Genomic DNA, 27,678 nt, shown 5'->3' on the forward strand with positions numbered 1-27,678 from the left:
TAGAGGAGCAAGGTTCTCCTTACTGCAAGCAGTGGTATCTCAGTCCAGATTTCACCACAAAAAACAAAGTCTAAAGTCTTTTACAGGATCTCAGGTCAGCACACAGCTCCCCATATAGCTTTGGGGGAATTTCGGTAGGAAAAGAGAGAGATGGGAATCTTTTCCCTCATTTTTTAATAAACAAATGGCCAGATCTCTGAATCCTCCAGGAAGACAGAACATTTTACCAACACCCAATGAACAGAATTACCGATCCTTGTTACCCCCGAGGAGCTGGTCCAATCTGTAGCGTTCGCAGTCAGACTCTGCAAGCCTGGAACAGGGCAGAGACAGGCTGAAGAAAAGGCAGAGAAAAGTTCATCCCACACCAGAAGGCCAGGGTGAGAGATATGTCAGCAGTAAGCAAACAGTGTCAGCCAGGAAGAGTCACTGGATGATTTTCAAATGTTATCTCTTAATAAACCCAGACCGACTGGTATGAGAGCAAGGATTTGATTTTAATTTTTAAGCTCTGGTGGTGCTCTGGTCTTTATAAAAAAAAAAAAACAACCCCAAAAGCACTTTGGTCAGGACTCTCAGAAGTGACTGGAAAATTTCACCTGTTCATCCAAAGCCTTCAGCAAGTCCACTGCTTACAGAAGGCTGAGAGCTGCTCTCTGGAAATCAAAATCATCTGAGAAGTCTCTGATTGGGCACAAAAAAAAAAAAAGAAATAGATGTCCCCAAGATCACAAGTTAATTTTGCAATTGTTGGTTCTTTTTTCTCTTCGCCAGTATAAGCTTCGTAAGGAAAGATGGATCACATCGCGCCAGCTGAAGCAGTCTCCTTTGGCCAGCTCCTGCAAAACACAGTCCTACAGAGAAACACAACCCACCTCTCCAGCCGTAGGGAAGGTGTCCTACAGCAATACTTAGAAACAAAGCAAGAGAGACATCAGATCTGCAGCACTGTAAGAATCAACAACCAGTGCAAACATATTCTTTAGAAAAAGGCAGTATAAGAATAAGTTAAAACCTATAATGGACTATAACAAAAGAGTAGATCTACTGCTTTTTTTCTCCAACAGACATGAGGTAGTTGTGTTGTTAGGGAGAAAAAAAAATAAAGAGAGAGAGAGAAGTAGTAAAAATGCTACTCTATACCACACACTACTCCACTTTATAAAATTAAATAATATAAAGATGTTCCAAGGAAATAAAAATACATGTTGTACATTAAAAGGACAGATGTGTACCTAAAATATTAGGTACAAGAACCTACATAAAACAAAGTCCAGGTTGGTGAAATGACCCAGACACTGAAGAAGGTTCTATATAGTACAAGTTGTTAGAGGCACTCGTAGAGTGTGTAATAAAAGGCCACTACATCAGCCTGCTAGTAATAGTTACTGCAGTAGTGCACAAAGAGAGCCTTATAATCCTTTTAACCACGGGAGGGCAGAAAAGGCTGGTGGTTACAGCTCACTGAATTTGTTTGTGTTGGCTTCCACTGCCTTGTTGGGACTCCTCTGACAAAATTCATCCCAATGCTGCGAGGCAGTAGGTAGTGCCAAGGCGCTCTCTGGTGAAGAGACAGTTGAGAAGAATCGCTTGGTGTACCCTGCCTCTTCCCAGCATTAAAAGACGTCTTGCCAGCCGCCTCGAGGACTACCGCGAAGTGACAGCCCCAGTCTAACGCAGAAGGCTCTGTTCTAGCCGTGGTTTCACGTCAGACTTTGGCAGATGGCTCAATCCTGCTCCCACGAAAGCCAAGTTACTCATCAGCTTCAGTGGGAAGAAGATGGGCCCTTACCAGTCTATACCTACTGATTTCTTGAAGGCAATATGTACAGCTGACAGGTCCGAATCCTGTTCTGGTGAGATGCTGCACCTTCTTAGCTCCTGCTGGGCTCAGTGAGTTGAGGGCACGCAGTACCTCACAGGGACAGGCCCTTACTAGTGCTTCTAGCTCTCCCATGATCAAAATCAGATTAGTTCACTCTTTAATGATTGTGGACACATGCCATGTTCTCAGATGCTGAGGATGAACTGGTTAAACCAGAATTACTACAGAGGGGGACCTCCTCTGGGGCCAGGGAAAGCGATTGGCACTTGACTGGCTGTACGTCCCCCCTGCCTTCCTGGATGGAGTCCAAATCTCCGCTCTTCACTGAATCCAGACTTTCCCCGTGCCTGTGGAAGCCATTGGTGAGCCCACGGGTGCAAATGGCCTCTGTTTTGTTAGTCTTTCTGTCGGTACATAACAGCTCGTCCTGGGCCTGAACCTCAGAATTGCCCCTGCAGTCCACCAACACTTGGCTAGCGTCCTGCTGGGTGCTGGGAGAGCCAGGAAGAGGCAGCTCTCCAGAGGGGAACTCTTCAGGCTCCTGGTCCTCAGTTTCTGTCTCTTCGCTCTCCAGGGTATGCAGCTGGGAGTCGTAGTCTCTGTCAGAGGCTGAAAAATCAGAATGGACGATGACCTCTGCTTCCACTTGGTGGAGGCTGGCTGGCAGGTGGCTTTTCTTTGCTTCATTCTGTTATCAAACAGGGGAAAAAGTTAACAAAAAAAAAAAAAAAAAAGACAAGAAAAGAAGGTAAAGTAAATGAAATTCCGATAATTGAGGCTGTGACCCAACCAAGCACTGAAACGTATTTCTTTTTAATCCCACAGAGTGCAATGGGATGTACACATACCTCTATTAAGCATTATCTTGATATGCTTCTCAGGGCTGAAGTCTTAAGAAGCATCTCAAATCACCTCAGGATCGTTATTCCTAGTTTACGTTTGGGAAAGCAAGTCCCAAGGAAGTGAAATGATTTGCCCACAGTTTCTTGGCAGGCTGGAGCAACCATTCCTCCAAGCCTCTGTCAAAGACCACAGTTTTCAAAACTCACCAGTCTGTTTCCATAATAAGGGCCAGATTTCTAGAGGGCGAGCGGGCAGCGCTCTAGGAAACTGGCTTCTGAGACAGCTCATGATACAGACCTCCGACTAGATACCAGGGCTCCCTTCACTTTCCTGGTTTAATTTTGGCTTCATATCACAAAATGTTTGTTCGTTAGAGCCCTGGTCACAGCTTGCAACAGTTGGTGAAATTCAAGCACTTGAATTCAGAAAGAAACCAATTGGTTCTCCTCCACAGCGTTTAAGTGCAGTTGAGGCTACAGGTCTCCAGAAATCTGGCTAACAAGCAGGTCATTCTGCTAGATCATCATTCAATAATTTAACAGACGCGTTATTTTGGAAGCTCACAAAGAGTTCTCTAGGCAATCAGCACTCAGATTCTGGCCTGAGTGTGATTTAGTAGCAAGAAGACAATTCAAAGTATGGAAGTGATATCCTACATGTAATTTGCGCTTTCTGTTGAAGCCAACCTTGTGCATCATTTACACATTTTAACACTTTTCTCCTTTTTTTGACAAACCCTGATGGGTAAGCTGTGCTGTAAACGGTGCCCTGTAATTGGGTTGTAAAACATTGTCTTAGCTCTATCCACAATGTTAATTACATCCTGTGTATAATTGATTTTCACACTACTGTCTAGGAAGGAAACATAGGTAGGTTACTTAAAAGTATTTGCTGGGGGTAGAGGGTGAACTTTTTAAAACAATAACCAAAGAAATCTTCTGGTACAGAATCAATCAAAGCAGGTGTCAGCTTGCTTTGCTGAGACTGTGGCACAGACATCACGATCCTTATACAAGCTCTCCCAAACATGGGAGTGCATATTTATTCTAATGAAGCAATATCAGAAACAGGATTTCCTCCCAATCTGTGCACCCGCATAAAGAAGACAAGGGCAGTGGAAATTGCTCTACCCTATCTGGAGAAGGAGTTTAAATCAGCCCTTGATCTTTGACTCCTTTTACAGGCAAAAATGCAATCCCTCCTTCAGGCGAGCACACCGTAGATCTTAATGATGTGCCAAGCACTGCAGCTCCTAACTCATTCAGCAGGCTGCTTGCTGCATGGCCACAGCAAAGACTCAAAGCAGACTGCTGGTGCCTGGCTCTGGGTCCTCAGGAACCAGGACTGCCACAAGCCCGCTGGCAACCGAGCTGTCTGACCCCACTTGACCATCACCAAAAGAACAAGCCCACAGCACAGGCCTTTCAAGGGCTGGCTGGAGTCAAGACAGACAACCAGGGAGAGCTGAGGCTTTGAGCAATGCCTGGAAAAAACAAACAGCTTTTACTCAAATCCCATCACTCTTACTGGCATACACTCTTATACCCAGGAAAAAAAAAATAAAGCCCATGATCAGCCAACTAAAGCTAGCTTAGAGAAGAAAACATTTTCTCCCGTGCTGCAAAAAGGAGAAAGGGAGATGGGGAACATAAATGGAAAAAACACATCAGAATACACAAGTCAATAAACCATCGAAGACACCCACCATCACGGCATCGTAAACCAGAGCTTGTAACAAAAGTTTCTGTCCCGCACTGGAAGGGAGCTTCAGTGATCCATTCACAGCAGAGAGAGGCTCTTTTGTGATAGTGTCCCCGTATCGGGCTATGCTGTTTGTCCAGGGCTGGTTGGCTGATTTATTCCATGAAGACTGCAGAAGAAAAGCGGGAGGAGAAAAGATCCAGTTATCACAGACAGATTCTTATCCTCATAAACCTGACATGAGAAGCAGCTTGAAAAGGAAAGTGCAAGTTGGGAAAATACCATGGTGTTAGAAGACGCAAGTTAAATACGAAGAACATTCTGACGGCATCAAAATAAAAAAGCTTGCTGCAACGGACTCACACAGTCGCAGCATTAGAACAGGCTTTATTGCTCTGTTACATGGTCTGATGCAGAGCAAGTGGATAAAAGTTGCCAGATGGTTCACAACTGGTCGCATAAGGGGCTTTCCACTGATTCTCAAATTTTGAGGCCGACAGGTATATCATGGCACAAGACATCATTTAAAGGTCCACTGAAATCAACTCCCTGCAAAGCTGCAGACAACCCAGAGCAGTATGAGCCTCCTGAAAAATACTGCAAAGCTGGAGAGGAACAGGTACGGAGGAAATCTGGAGCTGAATGATTACAGTGTTTGCTTTGGCACAAGCAATGCTCTGCGGCATGGAGAAGGACCCTCACCTGTGTGCACTGGCACGTGTGCTCCAGTAAGAGCTGAAGACAATGCTAAACTGCTCGCTCTGCGGTGCAGACAGATTTCCTGCTCTAAGCTAGGACTTGGGTAAACACTCTGCCATTCCCCATCAACATAGAGAGGCACAAAACTGGGGGCCTTATTTTTTTTAATTTTTTTTTGCAACAGACCACCAAGCAATTCTTAGCTCAGCTTTAAATCCCCTGGGCAACCAGTGTTACCTTGTTTGTAGATCTAATTAAATTATATGGGCTGAACGCAATTTGTTCTGGGTTCTCTCAGCTTCCCCTTGTAATAAACTGTTGAATGCACACCTCTGTGTATGGGAAATGTGTGCCTTTAAGAGCTGAAGTTATTTAACAGCTCAGACTATTAGTTCACAGGCAGAAAAGTATTTTCTTTCCAGGTTTTGATTTTATTGGGCTCTCCTGCATATACCTGAGCTCAGCCTTGCTACTGACTCACATACATATACATATATACACACACGCGCACGCTCAAATTTAAGGACCACATGAGCCAGTTATCTCTAGGCTCATTCCACAGATGTTACATGTTGCCTGGGTAGAAGTGAGAGGCAGATGCAAGGCTGAAGTGAAGAGAAAATCCTGTGCGAGTGTGCGTGTGTGCATATCCAACAGAATACTGCTGGTGTGAGCATGATGGCTGTGTAGGGTAAAGATATATGGCACATCTCTTCAAACCCGCTAATCACCTATTGCTCACTGTCAGGCAGCAGAAACCCAGGTTTCTGCTCTGCGTGAGTGGACGCTACTTACACAGGCCAGATCTATTCCAACAACAGTCAACGGAGCACAAGTCCAGCCGAGACGGCAAGGAGATTTCTGACATCAGCCTAACCTTGTGTGAGTCATTTGACCTCCTTGTGCCTCAGTCCATCTGGCTGGAAATTAGGTAGAAATACATGACCAGATGTTATATGTGAGCCAGGCATTCCTAAGTCAGCTATTTAGCAAGAAGCAAATGCTACCTCGTGCTGTCGGAGCTGGCAGAAGGCACATTAAAGCGCTCGTGTATGCGCCGAAGGGCTGCCTGAGCCTTTCCCGAGCACCCTCTGTCCATCCTGACTCAAGCAGCAAAGGGGCTCAACGCCTTGCAGGAGGCAGAGCAGCGTTACATCCCAGCACCAACCCCAAGTCATAGGAGCGCTGCTGCTGCCTCAGGATCAAACCTTAAGAAAACAAGTAGTAAAGGGCCTCATTTATATGACAGCACCCTGCAGAACACTGACGTCCAGTGCTGTGGATATCAAGCATTCGCTAATTTAGAAGTGGATGCTGGAGGCAGTGTCTTTGCCATTCCTCTCTCCGCAATCCTCAGCAATATATTCTGAGCCAAGAGTATTCCCTAATTGCTCCCTTTCTAAGTGGACAATCATTAAACTACACTTTAATAGCAAGAAATCAACCAAGCGATCACACACAGCTCACAATAAGGAATATCACTACATGTGAGTACTCAAGGAACATGTTCAATTTGCTTCTGCTGCCATCTGAAAGGCTTTCTGCAGCTACATCGCTGACTGATGGCTTCTGTGCCTTTTCCAAGGAACATACGTTACAGAGCAAATACTGCCTGGAAATTTCAGCGTTGAACCTACACAAATATGCACACATGCACACAAATGTGTGTCCTATTATAGATGCTTACATGCATATTTGCCATCAGAAAGATCTGAGCATCATACGCATACACACACACAGAGCAAACTTGAAAACCTTCTTGCAGGCATCTTGTGAATACCAAAAAACATGGAAAGAAACAGGCAGCTCTACTGCAATCCCCAATGGACCATCTGTTAGCGGAAATGTCAATCTGCCATGTTTACATAGGTTTTGATGACTCTGGGAACAGCCTGTTCAGCTCTGGCTGAAATTGGCTGCAACGAAGAACAAACTTGTTTTGTACCAGTTTGCAACTTTCAACAAACAGAAAAAACCATCAGCCACACAACATAGCCTATATCCCACATGTTGTTCAAGCACATTCTGTTTGAGAGGGGGGAAAAAAAAATCCCTCTTGGGGCTTATTCTCTAAGGTTGGGCAGCAGCAATTAACTCTAGGTCTGTTTTCATCACAGGCCTGAAGAAGGTCTTGCGTGCCTGAAAGCTTCTCTGCTTTTTTAAGCAGTATCTTTTGGTGTAATAAATGATACTATTTCTCTCTACTTGAGGGGGGCTAGTGAATGGCTGAAGGAAGACAAGGAAATGTTCTCTTGGTTTTTATAATAGAATAACGAAGGCAAGGAGTGTCAGTCTAATACTAATTTAAAGAGGGAAAAATCCCTTTGTCAGTTCACTGCAAACACAAGAATGAAAACTAATAAAAACATCTTCCAATAAAAGGTGTTTCCATTACAGCTAAATCCTTATCAAAGCAAACAAGCCTTTTCATTTTAGCCTTTTTATAGAAACTCCGACTGGTAAAAATGTGCCTAGATCATGTTACCTTTTCAGTGACAAGTAATGATTTCATGCAAATATATGAGCTGAGAATGAACATGTAGGAAATGTTGATCTTGAAACCTTCCCTGTTTTATGAGGATGGTTATTTAAACTAGCTTGAAATCCTGTGCAAAACAAGGCTGGGGACATTTCAGATGTGCCCAGCTTTTAAGGTTGTCATAGCGGAGTGAAAGGATTCATTGCTGAACGGCACCACAGCAGGCGGTGGGAGTGGGAAAGCTCCATGTCATGCAAACATACAGGCATCCCTGCCCGCAGCTGCACCTCTAAACAAGATGCAACATAACACAGACCTCTCCCCTACCAGATAAAGGAGAATCTCTGCTAGCTGTCAACGGGAGCACAGCTCTCATCTAAGACTTTTCAGAAAACATAGGGACTTTTTTTCCATGCAGAAAAATTTCAACATGAAAATGACAAACGACCCATGTAGATCCAAGTTCCCTGATGCATTACAGTGTTTGCTCTCCAAGTCACGGGGGTGCTTCATGGGAAACGCAGTCCCCATGGGGAGGAGGCCCACCGGGAAGGAGTGGGGCAGCAAGCAAGGAAGGTTCCAGCTCGCAAGAAGCAAACATTTCCAAGCCAAAACGCTTGGGTTTGGCTTCATTCAATGAAAAGCTGAAGTCTTCCATGGAAAGCAGATGCTTTTTAACATCCTCTCCCACCCCCTGAATTGCTTGGCCCAAAAGCAGCAGTGACAGAGATGCCTGGAGCAGAGCCATTTTATCATCCTCAGTCCATCTGTCAGGGGAAACAGAGCTGCGTCACCACAGCCTGTGCATTACGGTGTCATTTATAACACGGGCTACTGAGGGCATCAGTCTGAGGGTCATTTGAAAGGGGCAGAGAGTAAGAGAGGAAAATCACTTGTCAGTGTGTTTACAAATCCTTGTGTGTGACCACTGGGAAACACGCAGCAAGGAAGGAAAAGGGCATGCTAAATGGCCGAGCACACTCCTGCCTAATGGAGCCGTCAGCCATCCAGAGGGGCCCCGTGCCGACAGCTCGGCTGCAGCAGCACCTTGCTGTCCTGCAAGCAGGGGCAGGGTGGCCAGGCGGCTCCCGTGGGCTGTCCAGCAGCACAAAGACTGTCCCACCTTCCCCTTGCACCGTCCTGCACCCCCAGCATTACTTGTAACGGCTCAAGAGGAATCATGGCCCTACGTTTGAAAGAACTGGTGATCTTGACTTTGAAAACGACCAAGGGGACTTCTCCAAACCCTTGCCCACGATTCTTTGCAGGAGTCAGTTCAAATCTCAGCGTTGTTAAAGTCCTCCTGCCCTTGGTCTCACTGTTCTCTAGTCCCCACACCTGCAAAGTGACATTCACTCACTTCTGACTGCTTATGGCATGGGGACAGTCCCTTCTTTGCATTTGTACATCTCCTAACAACACGGAGCCTCCAATCTCCACTGGAACCTTGGGCTGCCACAAGAATAAAACCAATAAAGAATAATCCATGAAATGCTAAGTAACGAGCCACCATATGAAAAGCCTGAAAGCACGGGAGCAGCTATCACTGCCACTGCTAATGGCAAGTGCCACCCAACCAACACAAAACAGGTTTCAGGAGTGTAACTTGAGGACGGAGAGGCACAGGCCTGGAGCTGCCAGTTCCCTGGCATCACAGCTATACAAACCTGGCCACCAGTGACAGCAGCATCAGGCTAAGTCTGTCCCAGCCAACATCCTGAGCTCTGTGGTGACATGATATGCTGTTAAATAAAAGGGATCCTTGAGACATTTCTCACTCTGTTTCTTTATTGACTAGGACTGCAAGTGATAGTAGCTGACCTAGAGCACCCTGGGGAGCTTCCCCTTGCCAGGCTGGACCAGGAATTTCCCTCCACAAGGATTTTCTCCTTCCTGTGGCTCTACCACATTCCTTGCCATGGGTTTTCACAGCCCCAGCCACACACAGCATGAGAGAATAAAAGAGAAGGCAACACAGGCAGCTGGTCACTGTAGGGTACAAAGCTCCCGGCAACACTCAGTTCCAGGCAGGGTCCCCGGGGGTTTTTGGCAGCCTAGCTTAAACAGCTGCTGGAAGAAGCTATTTGCAGCACACAGGACAACCCAAGGAACCTAAAACCCTGGGCCTTGGCTAGTAGCATTTTGTCTACAAGCAGGGAGATGCACACACTCACAACTGCACCTGACTGCGATTTACATCTGTTGTGGGGACCAGGCATGTGTGCACCGGTCCAGCCGTTCTCATGAGACCTGCCCAACTCCTTGACCACCCAGCCAGGTAAAAATCACATCGCCATCCTCATGTGGCCTCTTGGCAACTGCAGCACAAAGATGTTTTTAGCCTGAGTCTTTTCACCCTTGATTATACATGTCAGAGTACAGAGAGGATGCAGCGGTGTTCAGGGCTGGCTCAGGTGGCACTTCCAGCAGGAACTGGGCAGTGCAGGGAGCAGGGCCTCCTGCGTGGGAGCACATCTCCCTCCAGTGCCCACTCCCAGCAACAACAGCCTGTTGCTCCCGGCCACCACTTCACCTGCCAGGTCATCCTCACCAGTCGGCACATGTGACAACGCTGCTCTCCGGGTGGCTGCGTGCAGCTGCTCCTCAGTGATCCTTGCTTCCCTATCCACATCCGTCAAAAAAACAAGCTCTTTATTCTGTTGGCAAAAATCCTCAGTGAATTTAACTCTCAGTGGCCTTTCCCCATCCAATTATGGAGGCAGAGACACTACAGCCAGAATCGCCCCTCTCCCTGAAACTCTGATCTCTGAACATAACTCCGCTGCTGGATACTGCCAGCATCTGCAACAGATGCTGAGGGCCCCAGGCTCTCAGGCTAAGCCCTGAGCGGCCAGGCCTTGGCACTGCCCTCTCCAGCCCCAGCTCTGCACACGTTAAAATCTTTGTGTAAACCTTTGCAGACAGGATTGCTGCTTTAGAAGAGAGATCTGGATATGGTGCCCCTAGAAAGGCCTCCCAAGGGAGGGAACTTCCCCCCACCCTGACCTGTTCTCAGAGTAAGTCACCATCACCGAAAACATTTGTTCCTTATTTAGCAGAAAGAGCTATAGGAAATTCCTCACGCTCTTCGGCTTGGGCCCAGACGGGCAGCTACATTCCACCAAAATCCATAGATGCGGCTTGGCTGCAAACTGCCTCTCCTTCAGCTGAGCACTGATCTGCCATGGCAGTTGGGGATGGCCAAGAGCACGGCTTCAACTCACAGGACTATTACAGCCAGGAGAAGACGTTGCGTTTCCAAAAGACCATACCTGCACTGCCACTAGCAGTAAGGACAGGTCTCGCGGTTAGCCAGGTATCCTGAACTCACCTTCCCTCCAGTGACACGAGTGCATCGTCGATGCAAACGTGAAATCCCTTGCGCTCACAATGCATTTGTTTTACTGAACCTCCTAATTACTTTACATGCTCTCCCTGGGCCACAAAGAGAGACATAAACAGATTAACTAAATTAGGCCAATTAAAGGTTCCCTAATGGAATGAAATGTTTCAGGCAAGCTTGAGAGAGGAAATGGGCAGGGAGGAATGAAAGACAATGCAATGTCAGGCAAACCAAGCAGGGCAGGAAAAGACTACTTCAAAAAATAAGGTTCACAAATAAAACACCATTTCACCTCTTGTGTATCTTCAAGGGTATTCCAGTGAACACACTATTTATGGACAAAGCTCCTTTTACTGCAAGCAAAAGAGTATCCTGGAAGGCAGAGCATCTACTCTAGACATCACACTTTCTCACACCATCTATATGCCACAGCAACAGGAATAGCGCGGCTTTCTGCAGCAGTAAGTTTGGTAGCTGCTTCTCTGGGGATGAGGGGTCACTGTCCCAGGAGATGAAAAAGGATAGCAGATGGCACGGGGATCCCAAACAGCCAAGACTGAGCCAGTCAGTCTTACAGAGAGGGAAATGCATGGCTTCCCAGCACCAGCCGGCAGCCAAGACTACCAGCACTTTGCAGAGCCAGGACAGGATCAGACCCTGGCTTCCCAGCAGCGACACACCAAACAAAGGCTCTTGCCTAGGGTGGAAGCCCAGTCACCACGGGCATGGGTCCTTACCTTCTTCTTCCCATGGACGATGTCCTCAGGGAGGCTTGTGTGGATGAGGCTGTGCACTTCTGTCAGTTCTGTGATGTCCCCCAGGGGCACGGGTGCATCCTCCGGGAGTGGGGACATGAGGGACTCCAGCTCATGTGAGTCCAAGGTGGCACTGGGAGCTGCCACCCCTTGCCTGCTCCGGTGGTAGTAAGTGTGGTTGTTGGCTGCCTGGGAATCCAGGCCTGGCAGGGCCTCCCTGAGGGAAAACAAGCAAGAGCTGACATCTCTCATGAGCCTCACTCTCCTCTGTCCCAAACAGCCACAGACTGCCAAAGTGATCCCCCTGGGCCACACAGCCTGTCCTTGTGGAAGCGACCAGGCCCAAGCCCCTGCCCTGACGCTCCTGAGGAAGGGGATCCTCTATCCACATCCTACGGTAACAGCTTTGCTGCAGTAGCCTCTCCCCAGATGCATCTCTTCACCACCTTCACTAATCCTAGAGCTCATACAAAGCATGGTGCTGGATGCAGAGCCCTCCTCTCACCAGTGGATCACAATGGCAGCAGACAACACGAGTCCCAGCACTAGAGCAAGCGCTCTCTAACCCCTGCCCATGCAGAGTTGTGTCACTCCTGTCATCTCTGCTTTACAGATAAGAGATGCAACAGGACAGAAAAGTTTAGTGGCTAGGTTAGGATGAGACTCCAGAAGTTGCTTGTTCCTAGTCCTGAGATCTGCCACCAGCTCAAAGCTCTTCTTGACAACTAAGCTGGTTTCTGATCAGGGACTTTCGAAATGCTTGTGGCTGGATTCAGACCCCTGGGATAGCAGGGGGCTTTGGGCTGAGTCCAATCCTCCTTAAAGCAGCCTGTCACTCACTGGGAAGTCTTTCATCACTTTCCCAACTGGAAGTTAACAAACCCTTTCCAAACATCCTTAGAGCTGTCCAACCTCAGAAGCAAAATACTGCCCACACTAACAGACACAGGTAATAATCCGGCAAATAGTGGCTTTTCCCTTTTCTTTTTTTTTTTTCTTTCTCTGAAAAAAACCCTATTAGTCTAACAATGCAAATTAAAGAGAAACAACTGAGAAAATAAATCAGTGAAACATATACTAAATATGTTCCTTAGCCAGCTAGCACTCCCAAGACTCCATCTTTGTATTAACTGATGTCATACGCCGCATCCCAAACAGCCTAGCTGAACGCGGGGAAATAGCTCACAGTGTATTTTGTCTCCTTCCACATCAGCCTCCTCTACCTCCTGCAAAGGCGAGGTGACACCTACCTCTGCTTGCTGTTGCGGAAGCTGGCACACATGCAGAAGAGTATGCAGAGCAGCCCCAGGCAGACTCCCACAATGATTCCCGTGACAGAGTGGATATCCAGAACATCTAGTAGGGAAGGACAGGTACATCATTTCAGCTGCTAGCAGGAAGAAGGTACAAAGTATCTTATGTTCAGAGAAGCAGCAGCTTCACTAAAACCAATAGCTGATGCCTCTATACACATAAAGGAAGAAGATTACTTGGCAGTGACGATTTAGAGCAGCTTAAAGCAAACCGGCATCTATGCACATTCATTAATTTCACGCTACACAGGTCTAACAGAAAGGGAGCAAGATGGAGGTTGCACGCGCCCTTCCATAGGAGCTGGGATGGGGAAAAGAGATGAAGTTCGGCTGTGGGATGGGTTCTGGAGCTGCCCGAGGCCTGTGGAGCTGCACATCTGAGGACTCTGCCGTGATCCTCTGCACTGGCCTACACGCAGTCGTATCTCGCATCCTGCGCGGTGACATCAGGCAATTGCTTGGCAAACAGAAATGCTACTGCTGATAAATAGCGGTCTTCAGCAACGCAACTCGCTTCCTGCACCGGGACAAAGGGGAAATTCATACCAGACAACTTCTCCCGGAGGGTGTGCACATCCTTAACGTTTGAATAGGGACCAGATCCCACGACTGTCTTTGCTCCCATCTTGAAGAAATATCTGGTATCGCTTTCCAGGCCATGCACTTCAGTGCTGAAGATATTTCCTGATCAAAAGCAAGTCAGAAGAGGTTTAAAATGTGCAGTTTCAAGAGTATTCAGAGGCTGCAGCAAAGCAGCAGTGGAATTCTGTTGGATCCTCAGAAGTGAGGGATTTTGTGTCATGAGCTCTAAGAGGTAACTCACAGACCTCTTCAGTATTAATGCACCTGCTGCTTAAAGAGCTGATGATACAGACTGCTCGTGGTGCTGCTGGCATACGTTCTGCTAGGAATTACTGGCTGCCAGCCTGTATCTGCAGGATGTTTGCTGGATGATAATGGCTATTTCAGCCCTAGACATGTATGATTTCATGTCTCTCAGCAGTCGTGTCCCTGGACTCTCCCACATGACCAGAAGCAAGGCCCAGCATATGCTCCACGAAAGCTGGCAGCATGAGCTCCTGAATGTTTATTTGTATGTGCTCAAAGTGAGGCAAAAATCAGGGCAGCAGGACTGACCAACCAGGGCTCCGTAGGCAGGGAAGCAGGCAGGAGGAGGAGGGCCTGGTGGGGTATTACAGTACCTCGAGGGGGCTCACCTTCTCGCGTCAGCAAGGTCCACATGTCATCTGGCTGTGTATTGTTGGCGTTATACAGGATGAGGTACTCCACAATGATACCGTTGGGCTCGACAGGGGGGCACCAGTGCACCTGGACAGCGTAGGGGTTGAGCGGGTGCAGCCGCAGGTCAGATGGAGGAGTTGAGGGACCTGGCAGAGACAAGTAAAGATCCAGCATGAACAGCAGAACATAGGAGGAGAGCATTCAACCTGCAGGCCATGACAACTGCTCTGTGCCTTCTCTGAACGCTTCTCAGCGGTGCCACAGCCATGTTTGCAAGCATGAAATGATGGACAACCTGGGTGGCCTGACACCTCATCCAAACAAGCTGTGGAGAACACAGAGAGGAGGCTGCTGAGCCCCATACAGGGCAGGACTTGTGCATCATGGCCAACCAGTAAAGGGAAAAGTGACAGTGCTGATGAAGCCATGCAGCTCAGTTTGAGGCTGTGCAACATTGCTCATCTTTGAGAGAATACTTCCAGCACACCCTCGCTCGTTGTTGCTTTCTCCTCCGTCTTCCCCAAAGCCCTGCTTGCACTGCAACTAGTCCCAGCTAGGGGCAGGACACACAAGAGCTCCAAAGGCCATTGCTGCAGCTCTGTGAAGCTGAATACGGGAGGAGCTGTCACAGAGTAAGGAGCTAACCCACCACAGCTCCTGGGATCATCTCTGCCTCTCAGCCTTCACCAGGCCTGAAGCTAAGAGGTGGAGGTCTTATTGGAAAACCAGGCTGGGCAAGGCACTCTTGTTCTGACAGTGACATTCAGCACTGGGGAGGACCTAGCGCCTCAGCGATGCATTATCACCTCTCTCTAACAAACGGGATTTCTCTGAACCCAGAGGCAACCCCACAGTAACAGCAATCGTTGCCCCAATTCTCTTTACACGTTTCTCTCTATTTACAAAGCAGCACTCCTTTAACGGGCTTGGGAAAGCCACTGGGATGCTTAGCGGCTCTCAGCATGTACTCAGGGGCATCATAGCTTAGAGGTGATCCAACATCTCTCAGAGGCACATTAGGAGGGATTTGATAGAGATTCAGGGAGAGCCAGGAGAAATCAGGATTCAATTCCCATAAATACTCACGGTCAGGAAGGGTGAACCGCTCCACCACGCTGCCGAATGGCCCATCAATGCCAACACCATTGGACTGCACGGCAAACTCATACCTGGTGTAGGGCTTCAACCCACTAATGAGAATGTCTTCATCCGAGCTGCCGAAAGAGGACACATTCACAAGGCCATGAACACTAGATGGTTCTCCCACCCACTGTCACCTTGATACCTTACCAGGAACACTGTAAGAGATTATCCTAACTCTTACACTATTTGATTTTTCACCTAAAGCTTCATCTCCTGCAGTCATGTGAATGCAAGACCACTCAGCTCCCAGATACAGAGCAAAGTAGGTTCCCAGCCTCCAGGACCATTTCTGATGCACTTGCAGAGAAAAGTTTGAAAACACAGCCTGGCTATAGGCTGAAAACCTGCACAGGAATCCAGATTTAAAATACATCCCCAAATTATTATAACTGCTTAAACTCTAGCAATTTTTAAACCAAACTTGTGAGGACCATCTCATAAATCATGAATGCTTTGAGACTGGCCATAAATGCACCTGGCTATGTTACTAACAGGGACACAAGCATGTAAGGTCCAACCAGAGCAGAAAAGATGTAGAGACCAGCCAGTAAATGATCCCTTGGTATTCAAGTCAGAGACAAGTCCCAGTGCCACATTTCAGCAGTTCTAAATGTATCTGTAACCAAGGAAGACATTTCCAGCATGTGAAACACCCAGGATTTTGCTCAGTACTGGAACTTTCATGCAGGCTCCTCCTGCCCTGTGTTTATTTCTGGCATGAGCAATACAGGGCAGATGAACCCTTAGCATCCTTCTTTACCTGGTGTAGTACGTAACAAGAGAGGCGTTTTTCAGGCCCCAGGGGCTGAAGCGCACAGTGTAGTTGACAATTTTGACTGTTGTGAAGTCAGGTTTCTTCCACCTGAGCCATATGGAAGTTGAGCTGTTGGACTCTGCATAGACTTGGACTGGAGGCAGCGGAGGACCCTTCTGCACAGGGGGATCTGTGGTGCAAGACAAAGAGAAAAGAGACGTGGAGACATACATGACAGGAAGGCAAGGGACAGCCATCATGGACACAGAAAACAGAATAAAACAGGCCTAGGTTGTGGAGCCTGCACTGATATGCTGACCTCCACCGTAAACCTAGACGCCCGGCTTAGCCCTTCTGTGCATGCAGCGGCCCACGCTTTTCCTCATGTGTGGGAAAGATCACAGTGAGAATCCACACACCAAGGTGGTGGTGTACTGCTGTGCAGCACAGGAGGCCAGCTTCAAAGCTACCCGCCTGACAGGCCCACACCAGGGTAAGGAGGAGCCTAGACTGTTCACCATCCCACAACAGACTGGCAGAGCTGAGAATGGAGCCTAGGTCTTCAGAGCTTTTACTTTATAACACTGCAAAAAGCCTGGCACGCTGCTAATTCACATTCTCCAATCTTTATAACGTAACAGATGAAACCCAGGTTATTTGGCATTTCCAAGACCATCCCTGAGCCACTAACAGGGCCAGAGAGAACACGGTGAAGGCCATCCACACCCAGTATAAGAACAACTCTAATGAGAAGGGGAATATTTTACTCCTTTCTCTCCTTCCCAAGAGAATTCCTCCAATGTAATTTGCAATGACTGTCAAAGGGAGTTTCCTTATATTGGGACCTTCCCCATTTCATATTGTTCTTCAAGTTCATCTTCTGTAACTTTACTTCTACCCTTCCTTTGAAGCCACATGCCAAGCAGAAGAGACAGACAACAAATGAAGGGCATTCCTCACCTACTGCTGTTGCAGGTGCCTTTTCTGTTTTGCCCTTCCAAACCGCTGCATAACCATCTTCGTGCTTATTGAATGCCACCAGCTTCACCTCATAGAGTTTCCCAGGAGCTGGAAAAATCAATCAAGGTTTGTCTGGGGTTATTTCTGTTACCAACCATCCCCAGTTAGACAAGTTTTCTTTGATCTGACCAGCTTTTCTCACCATCCAAGAAAGCAGCTTGAACAGAGTTGTATCTGCTAAAATACAGCAGGGAGTCCCTCTTCCACTTACAGGCTTTCCACATTCAAATACTGTCTCACAACTGGTGTACGTACCATCACAGCTACTCTGTAGTTCTCCCCTCACTTTTTACAGAAATTATGCGCAGCAAATGGACTTGCCCCAGCCACCAAGGGTTAACCAGTGTCATGGCCTGTAGGACATGATCTCAGGATCTCCTGATCTTTCTCCCTTGCAAACTCCTAAAGAAATGTATTCATGACAATTCCTCTCTCTGCCCCATGGAAGTGGATGCACTGCGTTCTTAAGGAGTGAGGACACCCTGTCCTCTCCAAAATGCACCTCCAATTTCTAAAGTCCTTTCTGATTTATTCACTGTTGTGAGGATCTTCCTTCCAGCAAGTCCTCACATGCCCTGTTAAGGCAATGGCAGCTTTTGTTGTATGGTGACTATTTTGCCTTCCCAGCAGAGTTTCTTGATTTGCAATTAGAAAAGCAACAGCACATACAAAACCCACACCAGAAACCTGAGGGTCCTCATTACACACTCTTCCCATCAAACAGCCATGCACTCTATGGGGAACCTCACATTTGGACCCAAACTGAGCTGCAGGACAGGGTGCTCTGTCTCCAAGCTGCCCTGGTCCAAAATTCACTTCCCTCTTTCCTCTGGCCTTTCATCAGCTGAAATACTCCTCTGCTGTGTTAAGTAACATCTGAGGGTTTTTTTAATGGAGATGTTTAACCGAGGAAACAACTTGGGAGATAGAGAGTTCTCAAATAAGACACTCGCCAGCTCCTCCCTTCAGCAGCCAGCCCATTCAGAAGCTCAGTGAGAGCAGCTCAGACAGTCTTTGGTTGCCTTGGCTGCAGCGCATTGATGAAGTTTGTTAATTTGGGACGTGCCTGTTCATTCCCTGCCCTGATAGATCACTGCTCTCTTTGCCAGACAACGTAAGCAGAATAAAACCTTTCTTATTGATGCCAATTTTATTATGACTGCGCTGATTACACTCCCAGAGGCTAATGGTACCAATTACCAAAGGCTTTCTCTACTCCACAACACATGTTCGCGCTCAGAATATAAAAACAGTTCAGCCACATTTTTCTCCCTGAAAGAATCCCAAAAGCAAACAGAGTTTTGTCTGCCTCCAAGGCAGCCTGATCTGCATTTCCACACTCTCCAGCCACAGGAAAACATTTCAAACCCACAAAAGGGGGATGAGACCAAAGGGCACTCAACTTCCAAATGGCTGGGACCACAGGCTTGGTGGAACAAAGAACCCCACAGCCTGTCTCTCGCCAGCACACACACTCCGCCTCCTGCCTGAGCATTTGGCTGGGCTTCACTGGGACACGAGCTCATCGCGGATGATGCGATCCAAAACCATGAGGAAGCGCTCACAGATGTGATGCAGCTGTGGGCAGCTCCTGCTGGAGAATGAAGTGAAGGAAAGGACAAGTCCTCCATCTCCATCCCTGGGTAGGATCAATACAGCAGCCACTTACACATGAAGCCAGAGGAACTCTACTACAAGATCAAGCAATTCACATTCTGAAAATAGGGTTATTTTGGATTTCTCAGTCAGAGGCTTGGCTTCAATTTTTATACACAGGCCCAGATGTTCAACCTCTTAGAACATGCAGACATAAAGCTCTATCAAGCTGTCAAGAAGCTAGTAGGCAGCATGAAAACAGATGTATTTCACTGCATTCCATCATACATTAAATATAAGCAGAATAATCTAGTCCAGATCATTTCGAATCACTAATCTGGATGACTGCATAATATATCCAATATGCTAAATACGTTGTTTTATTCAGTTTTTCAAGGTGTTCATGCTGGCCCGATGCCATACACCATACTTTCCTGTAAGTGGGAAAATACCCTGATCTCCAGGGAGTCACTCCGAGAAGAATGCACTCTTCCTTCATGGGAATGTGGAAGACAGGATCAGATCCTCACCATTTATTTTTCATGTAAATTATGGCTCTGGTAGTTGCACACCATTACAGAGACTAACTGCTGGAATGTAGATGGAAATGAATGAGAATTTCTCAGGGAAAAGCCCTCCTGGTGATTCAGGACAACTTCCTTTTGATTTTGTGGGCTCATGAAATTGCTGCATTTCTTATGTGCCTTTGAACAGCTGCCCACCTCTCTCACAGGATTTCAGCACATAACTCTCAGGCAAGATACAAGGTGTGCCATTAGTGATATCACTCTAAGGAGACATGCTTTGCTCCAGAGGTTAGCACGAGCATGGGAGAAAAGCATTCTTTGATTTCAGACAGCTCAAATGGAGATAGCTGGGACATTACCAAAGGCAAAATCAAGAAGCCAGATGTTGGGGGTAAGGCAAAGGATGAGGAAGCCTGCAGGATAGCAAAGAGGTGGTGGACAAAGCTGGCACCATTTTAGTAGCAGGACCAGTGCAAGAGAAGACAAAGCAAGAATGTTGCACCGGACCAGCACAAGGGTCCTTACTGCAGCATAAAACACAGCCTGAGATAACAGGCAGCTAGGGGAGGAAAACATGGGCAGGGCTCTTTGCTGGTGTAACAGTTGTGCTATCGCTGTGAATAAAGAGTAACTGTGCTCAAGAAGCTCTGTCCAAAGCTGCTTTCTGCACACCTATCCACCTCTGTCCAAGGCACGCCTTGAAAGGAGCTGTCTCCCCACAAAGTGCTTCCCCTCTTGCCCTGCTGTGCTCCTGGAAAAAAACCAAAGAAAATCAGGAAATCAAAATCAAGCTACGCAGGAACAAGCAGCAGGACAGGGGTTTTGTCTCTCAGGCCACACCCCAAACCAAGACAAGAGGCAGAGTGTTGGCTTCACTCACACTGCGGAGATGTGGAGCTAAGGGGCATGTAGTGACGGTGCTGCAGCAATACGTAGCCTCCAATGGGGAACATGGATCTTGTTTGCACTGACATGGTATGCAACCATGTCTGAGCCAGAGCCTTGTATTCCCAGTGCCTAACCCTGGGATTTCCTGACACCTTACCTCTTCAAGCTCTTGACCCAATTTGCAGTTTCAGCCATGACACCTCTTCAGCAGCCCACCTCCCATGGGCCAGCCTGGGCAAATCTCACTCTCCCACCAGACAGCTCCATTCACCACATGCAGCCCCCTTACCCTGATGTCAAGAGATACTCCCAAGAGACAGTGTTGGGTATTTTGTTTGGTTGTTGTTACAGAGGGATCTTAGGAGAGGTTTCCACTGCTGTGCTTCCCAGGCAGACACGCATGAGCTGAGAAACCCCCCCAGCTGATTCCCTATCAGCCAATGTGCAGCAGCGTAGATCATGTTAGGGCTGCCAACCTTTCCTGAGACTGCTACCCGCTCTGCCTACAAGGCCCTTAATGCAGATGTAAGTACCTGCGCAGGGTAGCTCGCCGCTGTAAAACTAAACCCTTCTAAATCACAACCACTCCTCCTCCTTGTTTCATGTCCAGACCCCCTGCCTTTCTCCATACAGCCAGATTCCTGATCCCTTCCTTTACTGTACGCATGCAGGAGCACGTCATTCAACAGTATAAGGGGGAGAAAAGAGAACATCCACGGCTGGAAGAAACTCGAAACTCTTCCTGACACAATGATAGCCAATACACAACTGCCAAATCATAAGGAAACCATTAGGGCTTGATGGATGCCCAAATTTAAGGAAGTAATTACAGAAGAACAAGCAGCCTTCTCAGCATCATCATGCCAGAGCATTTGGAACCAATTGAGCCCACTCCTGAGCTCCTCTGCTAACTGACTTGCCAGTAGTTAGTGCAGCGCGTGATGATGTTCACATGTGGTTTCCTCAGTGCAATAATTACAGACCTGAATTCTTCAGAGAAACTCATAACTGTTAACACCCTCTCAGTGGCAGGATGGCTGCAACATGGCTGGAAACCTACTTAGCGATGACACAAACTGTCTTTCCAGGTGCTGCAGCCTGACCTCTACACCATGCATAATATATATGCTAGACGTGTAAGATGAACCAGCACGAGAAACACTCGCCCTGCAGTCTCAGCTCACTGGGCAGCAACAGGGACGAAGCATGAAGTGGGGGATGGAAGAACTCTTAAGAAGCAGAATCCTGTTTCAAGGATGCATCTGCCACGATTCTCTTCTCTCTCTCCATCCTGTATCAATGGGCAAATCAACTAATTGGTACGATCAGATGTTAGAAACATAACTCCTTATGGGAAACACCGAGCACAGTTAGCCAGGCAGGCAGATCTGACTGTGGTGCAGACTTGTTCTCCAGCCATGGACACTCATTCTTCTATCCCTTTTCCCTTATGGGGAGGTGGAGGAGAGTACTGACCCAAAGTTAGCATGCTATGAATTAACCCATCTCTGCATTTTAATACAGAGAGATTTCAAATAGCATGCAATTATGGATCTTCTTAGAAATACATAGGGAAGGAGAGATCATTGTCCTGACCGGAGATTTTAATCTAGGCGCTCTTTAGAGTGACACAATAAAAACCACAAATTGATTCAGATCCACTTACTAGTGTATACTAAGTATGTTAGTGGCCCTTGGTTAAAAATACAATCCTTGCTACAATGGCGTCAAAAAATTTCTGTTTTTTAAACTCTGCTTAAAACAAGCCCCAAGAGCTCCACTCCAGAAATTATTTTAGGTGATTATTTAAAAAAAAAAAAATAATAATTTTTTTTAAAAACTCTTAAAAGAGTTCAGCTCACACAGTCCTGACCCTATGTACCTGCAGCCAAGCAGATAACTGAACCTCTTGGAAGCATCCCGGGACTGCTACAAAGTGCAAGAGACAGACCCTAGCTTTCCACACCAACTGCTAAGAAGATGTAACCAGCTAACCTAGTCGAGTCAGCTCGTACTGCTTCACTTTCTTCTTTAGTTTTATGGGTCCTACGTCCCAGCTCTCATCTTCAGCACCATCCAAAGGGCTTTCATCGCTGGACTCCTCTGGGCCCACTTCTCGGTAGTAGAGCTTGTAGCCAGATATCTGGGCGTGGTTGGCTGGGGGCTGCCATGTTATCAGGAGAGACTCCATCTTCGCTCGGACTTTTAATTCTGTCGGGGCAAATGGAACTAGAAGAACAACAAGACGAGAAAAATGTTCAGCCACTTGTCTCCATTTCCCTGCTCTACTGAATCCTCCCTGTCCTCGACAGTGAGGGAGGGATGTGAGGAGAGGCTGTCCTGTGAGTGGGATGTCTCCACTGTCTGACAGAGTGGTACAGTTATGCTCTGCCGTTTATATTACCAGCCGGGTGCTACAGGAAAAAACAATGTCACAAAGCCACTATGGTAATTTCTCAATGTATTCTGAGATAACACCATCTTTAACCACTGCTATAGTCTGGCTTGGGCTTAGCTCTGCTTGGCAGAATTGTCTATCCACTCCCAAATGTCATAACATTGGGGTTTGGGTTTGTTTGTTTGTTTCTTTCTTTTTTAAGAGTTTTCACAGCTGCGCATGGAGGGAGGAAAGGCCAACTACCCAGGGAAGCAGCAAGACATAGAATCATAGAATAGTTTGGGTTGGAAGGGAGCTTTAAGGGTCACCTAGTCCAGCCCCCCTGCAGTGAGCAGTGAACTAGATCAGGTTGCTCAGAGCCCTAACATACAGGGGCTGCTCAACAGAAAGATAAAGGTGGGTACTTTGGTCTAACCAAAACCAATGGTTATAATTTCCTAACGAAAGCAAACATCTCCAATCATGCCTCAAGTTCCCCAATGTCCTGCAAATCCCATCCCGAATCCCAGACAACACCCAGCCTCCTACCGTGCGTCTGGTTGTCTCTATCAGGAGTCCGATGCTGGGTCCACTCAGAAGGGGCCCCATAGCCCACGCTGGTGCTAGCTGCGATGCGAACTTTGTATACTTTGTTGGGATGGAGAGAGTAGAGAGTGATTTGTGTCTCATTTCCACCCACTTCAATGGAGGTAACCTGATCTGCTGGAACCAAGGCAACACCGTTGAAAACATGGTTTTCCCAGTTAAAGGAAAATACAACTGAGCAGCCAAAAAGCCTAGCTACCCCCATGTGGTCCGCACGCCCTGGGCTGACTCGGTTTTGCCCAGTGCTATCTCATGCCACCAGGAAAAACTCGAACTAAAGACTGGGCAGAGCAGATACCCTGACTGACAACCCCCTTCATCACATTCAAAACTGCAGGTTGCCTTCAGCACCACTGAGCCTGCCTGGAGGGAAGCTGTCAGAAACCTTCCTGCTGCTGATGTGATGGCAGAACACGAGCACAGCTGATGGTAGCTGATGGTACGTTCCAGTGCTGCTCATTGCTGTATTTAAATCCTCACGTTAATTTGAACCAGAACTCTCCAGCAGCCCTGCTTTCTGCAAAATTCACACCTTCACCCACACCCGACTGAGGTTTTATCGCTCCCTCTTCAGCCCACCCAAGTTCATAAGGGAGGTAACAGGAAATTTAAACTGAGAATGGCCTGGGATTTTCACTGTAACAACTAATTGGTCTTGCTGAAGATTCATATTGCCTGTTTGGTGAATGCAGAGGTCTTGCTTTTCAGCTTCACCTGGCGTAATCTCATCTGGGAGCACTGTCCCTGCTACGTAACAGCGTATTGCTGAGTGTGATTCCTGGACTGCAAACATTTCCAAGGTTTTACGATGCCACAGAGCCACGTGCAGGCTCAGGGCAAAAAACAAGAGCCAGAAGTCACAGTGCAGACTATTAATCCAGATCAAACACATGGGAACATGTCCAGCACTTCATCGCACTCCCCATCCTTCTCTTAGTAAGAATCATGACCCTGGGAAGTGAGAAGCTGCAGAGCTTTGACGGTTTTAAGAGCAAATACCCAAAAGGACTTGCAAAGCAAGTACACGTGGAATTGGAACAGCCGCATCCAGCATAGGGAAACGTTACCCATCCCTGCTGAAGGCTTCTTAAGAGTGTCTGACAATATAAATAGAAGTGGATAAAACTCAGCAATAGAGCAACACAGCCTGGTCAGGATACTTGCTTTTTTCCCCACAAGGATCACTGATTAGACTCCATTTTAAAGGAATCAAATGCATTTAGCCTTCTTCCCCAACCAGCATAAAGCTCTTCCCGCAAAACACACGGTGCATATGGCACCAAAGGATTGCTCATGCAGACGTTCATGGGGCAGCGCAAACACGCAAGCGTCAGGCCATTCCCCTGGGGACACAGGCTCCTCCGCAATCACAGAAAAAGGCACCTTGAAGTCGTGTGAAGTAGCACAGCACTGGCACTGCTGTGATCACCACCAGCAGAGCCAGGCTAAGAGAGGGCTGTTCGGGTGAACAGCCCTTGGGTGAAAAGGGGTTTATCCGTTTTCAGCCTTGTACCTCCTCCCCTCGACATGACACGCTGTTAACACTGCTGGAGCAGAAGACACAACCCCCCCCAAAGGGGTTTCCCTCACCTTCTTTGAGGGTGCAGTAGTCGATCTTGTACTTTGTTATCCTGCCATTGCTCAGCTCTGGAGGAGGAGGCAGCCATGTCACACGGATGTCACCAGGAGTCATGCTCGACAGGGACAGCTGAGGGGCAGCACTAGGAACTGGGCAGAAGCAACAATGGGAAGTCAGCAAAGACCAGGACAAGACCACAACACATCTCTGCCAGCTCTCTCAGTTGGCTGGAGGCAACTAGCTGGTCTTGGCCCTGCGCAGCCGCTGGTGACATGCTGTCTGTCACGGGGGAAACCAAGACCCCGCAGCTCTTCACCAGCTCAGATCATCGGCAGGGTGCCTGGGGAGGGGAGACGGTGGGCTGCTCTGCTTGAACAGGCTGATCAAAGCCTGCTGGCCACACCACACTACCCTCTAGGGAAGCAAAATGAAGTGACCCTGTGTCCACTGCAAACCGGGCAGGTTAGCACAGACCAGCTAATCAGCCTACGCTGTACTGTAGAGCACAAAGGAGACACTAAAGGAAATGGCTCATAGATCCAGACTTCAGTCTGGGAATCTCCATTCCCTTGAGAATCACAGCTCTGTGCTGCAGGCAGCTTTCATGCTTTCAACTCAGCTTTTCAGGCTTCAGACACATACACGTGGGACTACGCAGTTCACTATGTCAGGAGTATTAAAAGCACATAATGCACCCTGCAGCATAGCAGGGGCTTCCACGAGGTCTGCCAAAACCATCGCTTCTTGCCTCTGTCCTGCAGTCTGTTGAAAGCTGCACATGTCCTCCCCCGTTGGGCAGCTGTCCTTCTGGCACTCTGCCTTTACTGCTCGCAAAATGCTACGTGATAAATGGTAAAATCAACACAAACTACTGGCTCTTAAGGGATCCAACCTCAAGGCTGCTCCCAACCCTACAAATTGCAATAGATGTCTTTCTTCGGAGTTGAAATCGAGTCTGGCCCAGAGTCAAGTTTGGAGCAATATCACATTAGCTAGGGGAAAGCCCAGAGGAGCTGACTGCAGTTCCCGCAGGATTCTCACGGGCCCCAGTGTCAGTGAGGTAATTTTCATGCTCTTCATCACCCAAGCTGACGATCAGACAAGGGTGCTTTGGTTTTGGTTAGTTTGTTGTTTGCTTTTTTTTTTAAAAGGGCTTCTGTCAAGAAGCTGTAGGAGCAGCAGGTTTAGGTTTCTAGGAGCTGATACTATTCTCCATAGCATATTCAATGCTCACCATGAAACAGGCCAAGAACATTTTTTAGGCATCAGTACCCATCTAATTCAACGCACCGTCCTCCAAGGTCTGAACAATGATGGAAGAGGATGTCCGGCTGGCTCCGAGCTGAGAATACGCGACCACGTAGAAGACATAGTTGGTATTGGGTTCTAGGTCCTTGACTTGCAGCTCAGTGGTATCATTATTGACAGCAAACTGGTATTCCACGTTATCTGTTCCTAGAGCCAAGGAAACACTGATCAGCAGGTCAGTGAACTGCCAAGACACTCCTCGAAAAATCACTTAACTCACAAGGTCCATAGTGTAAATCCACCTTAAAAACCACTATGTCTTCTCCAATTTCCCCAGCACCTGCACAAAACCCATCTCTTATGTGAACCCTTTAGGCAGAAACATTCAATGCCTCAATGTTAACATCTCCATTTTGACTCAAGCTCCTTAATCCATGCTAAGGCAGCTGAAGTTACCAGCTTAATTTTCAGAGGAGCTCTGGCAACAGTTCAACAAGAGTATTGGCTTGCTGGCTGTTTGGGAAGACAGACCCCAAGAGACCCATGTGCCTCACTTCAGATTCTGGGTGTGAATAATTTAGTGATTACCGCTGTACACAATGTAGCTGTTTAACATCTCCATTAATAATCACACCCTTTGCATATAAAATCAATGTGTTGGAGGAAAAAATAAAGAACAGAAATAAATTTCCAGAAGTGCCTGGTCCCACTAGAATCCAGACAACTTAGCTATGTGGATATGCTACTGCTGGTCAACAGGTTTGTATATGTCGGCTAATCCAGAGGCACTGTCGCAGGCTGATGCTGACTCCAAGAGAAAATTCCTTTACCTGCAATGAAAAGGGTTAAACTAGCTGGAATTGCCTCACACTTGTCACTAGGGGAAAGAAAGTCAACCTGTGCCTTGTGTCTTGTACCTGCAACACAGCTGTGTTGCACAGGCAGGTAACACCTACCCACAGCCCGCTGGTAATGTAACGAGAAGCCAATGATCTGCTCGCTGTTGTACTCTGGCCTCTCCCAGGACACAAGGACTGTGGTGCTGGAGAGGGACACGGCTGACACCTTCTTGGGAGCGCTGGGCAAACCCTCCCGCACGATCACCGAGAGCTTGGCAGTGGCACAAGCCATGCCCAAGCTGTTCTCAGCCACACACTGATAAAAGCCAGCATCCTCCAACCCGATCTGATTGATCACGAGGCTCCCGCTGCTCTGCACCTTCACCCGCCCGTTGGAGAGGATGGCCTCGCCGTTCTTCAGCCAGTGAATGGTTGGGGCTGGCTCGCCCTCTGCCTTGCAGACAAACCGGGCTGTGCTGGCTCGGGTGCGTGAGATGGTTTCAGGAGCCTGGGAGATGCTGGGTGTAGCTAGGAGGAGAGGGGACAAATTAATGCAGGAAGGAGGAGGAAAAGATAGCAAAGCAAATCCCTTCTCCTCCCCACTCGGTGCTATGTTTTATTCAGTAGCAGCTTTGCTTACAAGACAGGATTTGCCAGGCAGACTCTAGAGGCTTAATTTAGACTCTGTCCAAAAGGAAAAATAAATTCTGTATCAATCATGTGCTGCGTTCCCTGATCCTAGGCTGTTCTCCCTGCTGGCTTCCATGATACTGAAAGTTAATTGCTGATACAGATTTCCATGGGGGAACCCTGGAGAACAAGAATAAGGCATAAAATGGTTCAGTAAATACAAGGAACTAAACCCCCAATTAAAGAGGTGACACCCCCACTGAGAGCTATC

The 27,678-nt window shown here is 47.7% G+C and overlaps 1 protein-coding gene across 1 annotated transcript in view; it reads right to left on the reverse strand.

The window, feature by feature from the left end:
* Window positions 1-1,882: 1,882 nt before the first annotated feature.
* Window positions 1,883-27,678, reverse strand: part of IGDCC4 (immunoglobulin superfamily DCC subclass member 4) — a 97,909-nt gene continuing 72,113 nt past the window's right edge. The window contains exons 7-20 of the mRNA XM_075506362.1: window positions 26,895-27,305; window positions 25,981-26,145; window positions 24,702-24,839; window positions 23,055-23,228; window positions 22,124-22,357; window positions 17,058-17,165; window positions 16,104-16,287; window positions 15,287-15,414; window positions 14,176-14,346; window positions 13,505-13,642; window positions 12,896-13,001; window positions 11,628-11,862; window positions 4,374-4,538; window positions 1,883-2,513 (exon numbers count right to left, since the gene is read on the reverse strand). Coding sequence (XP_075362477.1) covers window positions 1,983-2,513; window positions 4,374-4,538; window positions 11,628-11,862; window positions 12,896-13,001; window positions 13,505-13,642; window positions 14,176-14,346; window positions 15,287-15,414; window positions 16,104-16,287; window positions 17,058-17,165; window positions 22,124-22,357; window positions 23,055-23,228; window positions 24,702-24,839; window positions 25,981-26,145; window positions 26,895-27,305 — 2,888 coding nt within the window. The 3' untranslated portion in view covers window positions 1,883-1,982. The remainder of the gene's footprint in view (window positions 2,514-4,373; window positions 4,539-11,627; window positions 11,863-12,895; window positions 13,002-13,504; window positions 13,643-14,175; window positions 14,347-15,286; window positions 15,415-16,103; window positions 16,288-17,057; window positions 17,166-22,123; window positions 22,358-23,054; window positions 23,229-24,701; window positions 24,840-25,980; window positions 26,146-26,894; window positions 27,306-27,678) is intronic.

Source organism: Mycteria americana, chromosome 6 (genome assembly GCF_035582795.1).
Source record: "Mycteria americana isolate JAX WOST 10 ecotype Jacksonville Zoo and Gardens chromosome 6, USCA_MyAme_1.0, whole genome shotgun sequence".
NCBI lineage: Eukaryota > Metazoa > Chordata > Aves > Ciconiiformes > Ciconiidae > Mycteria > Mycteria americana.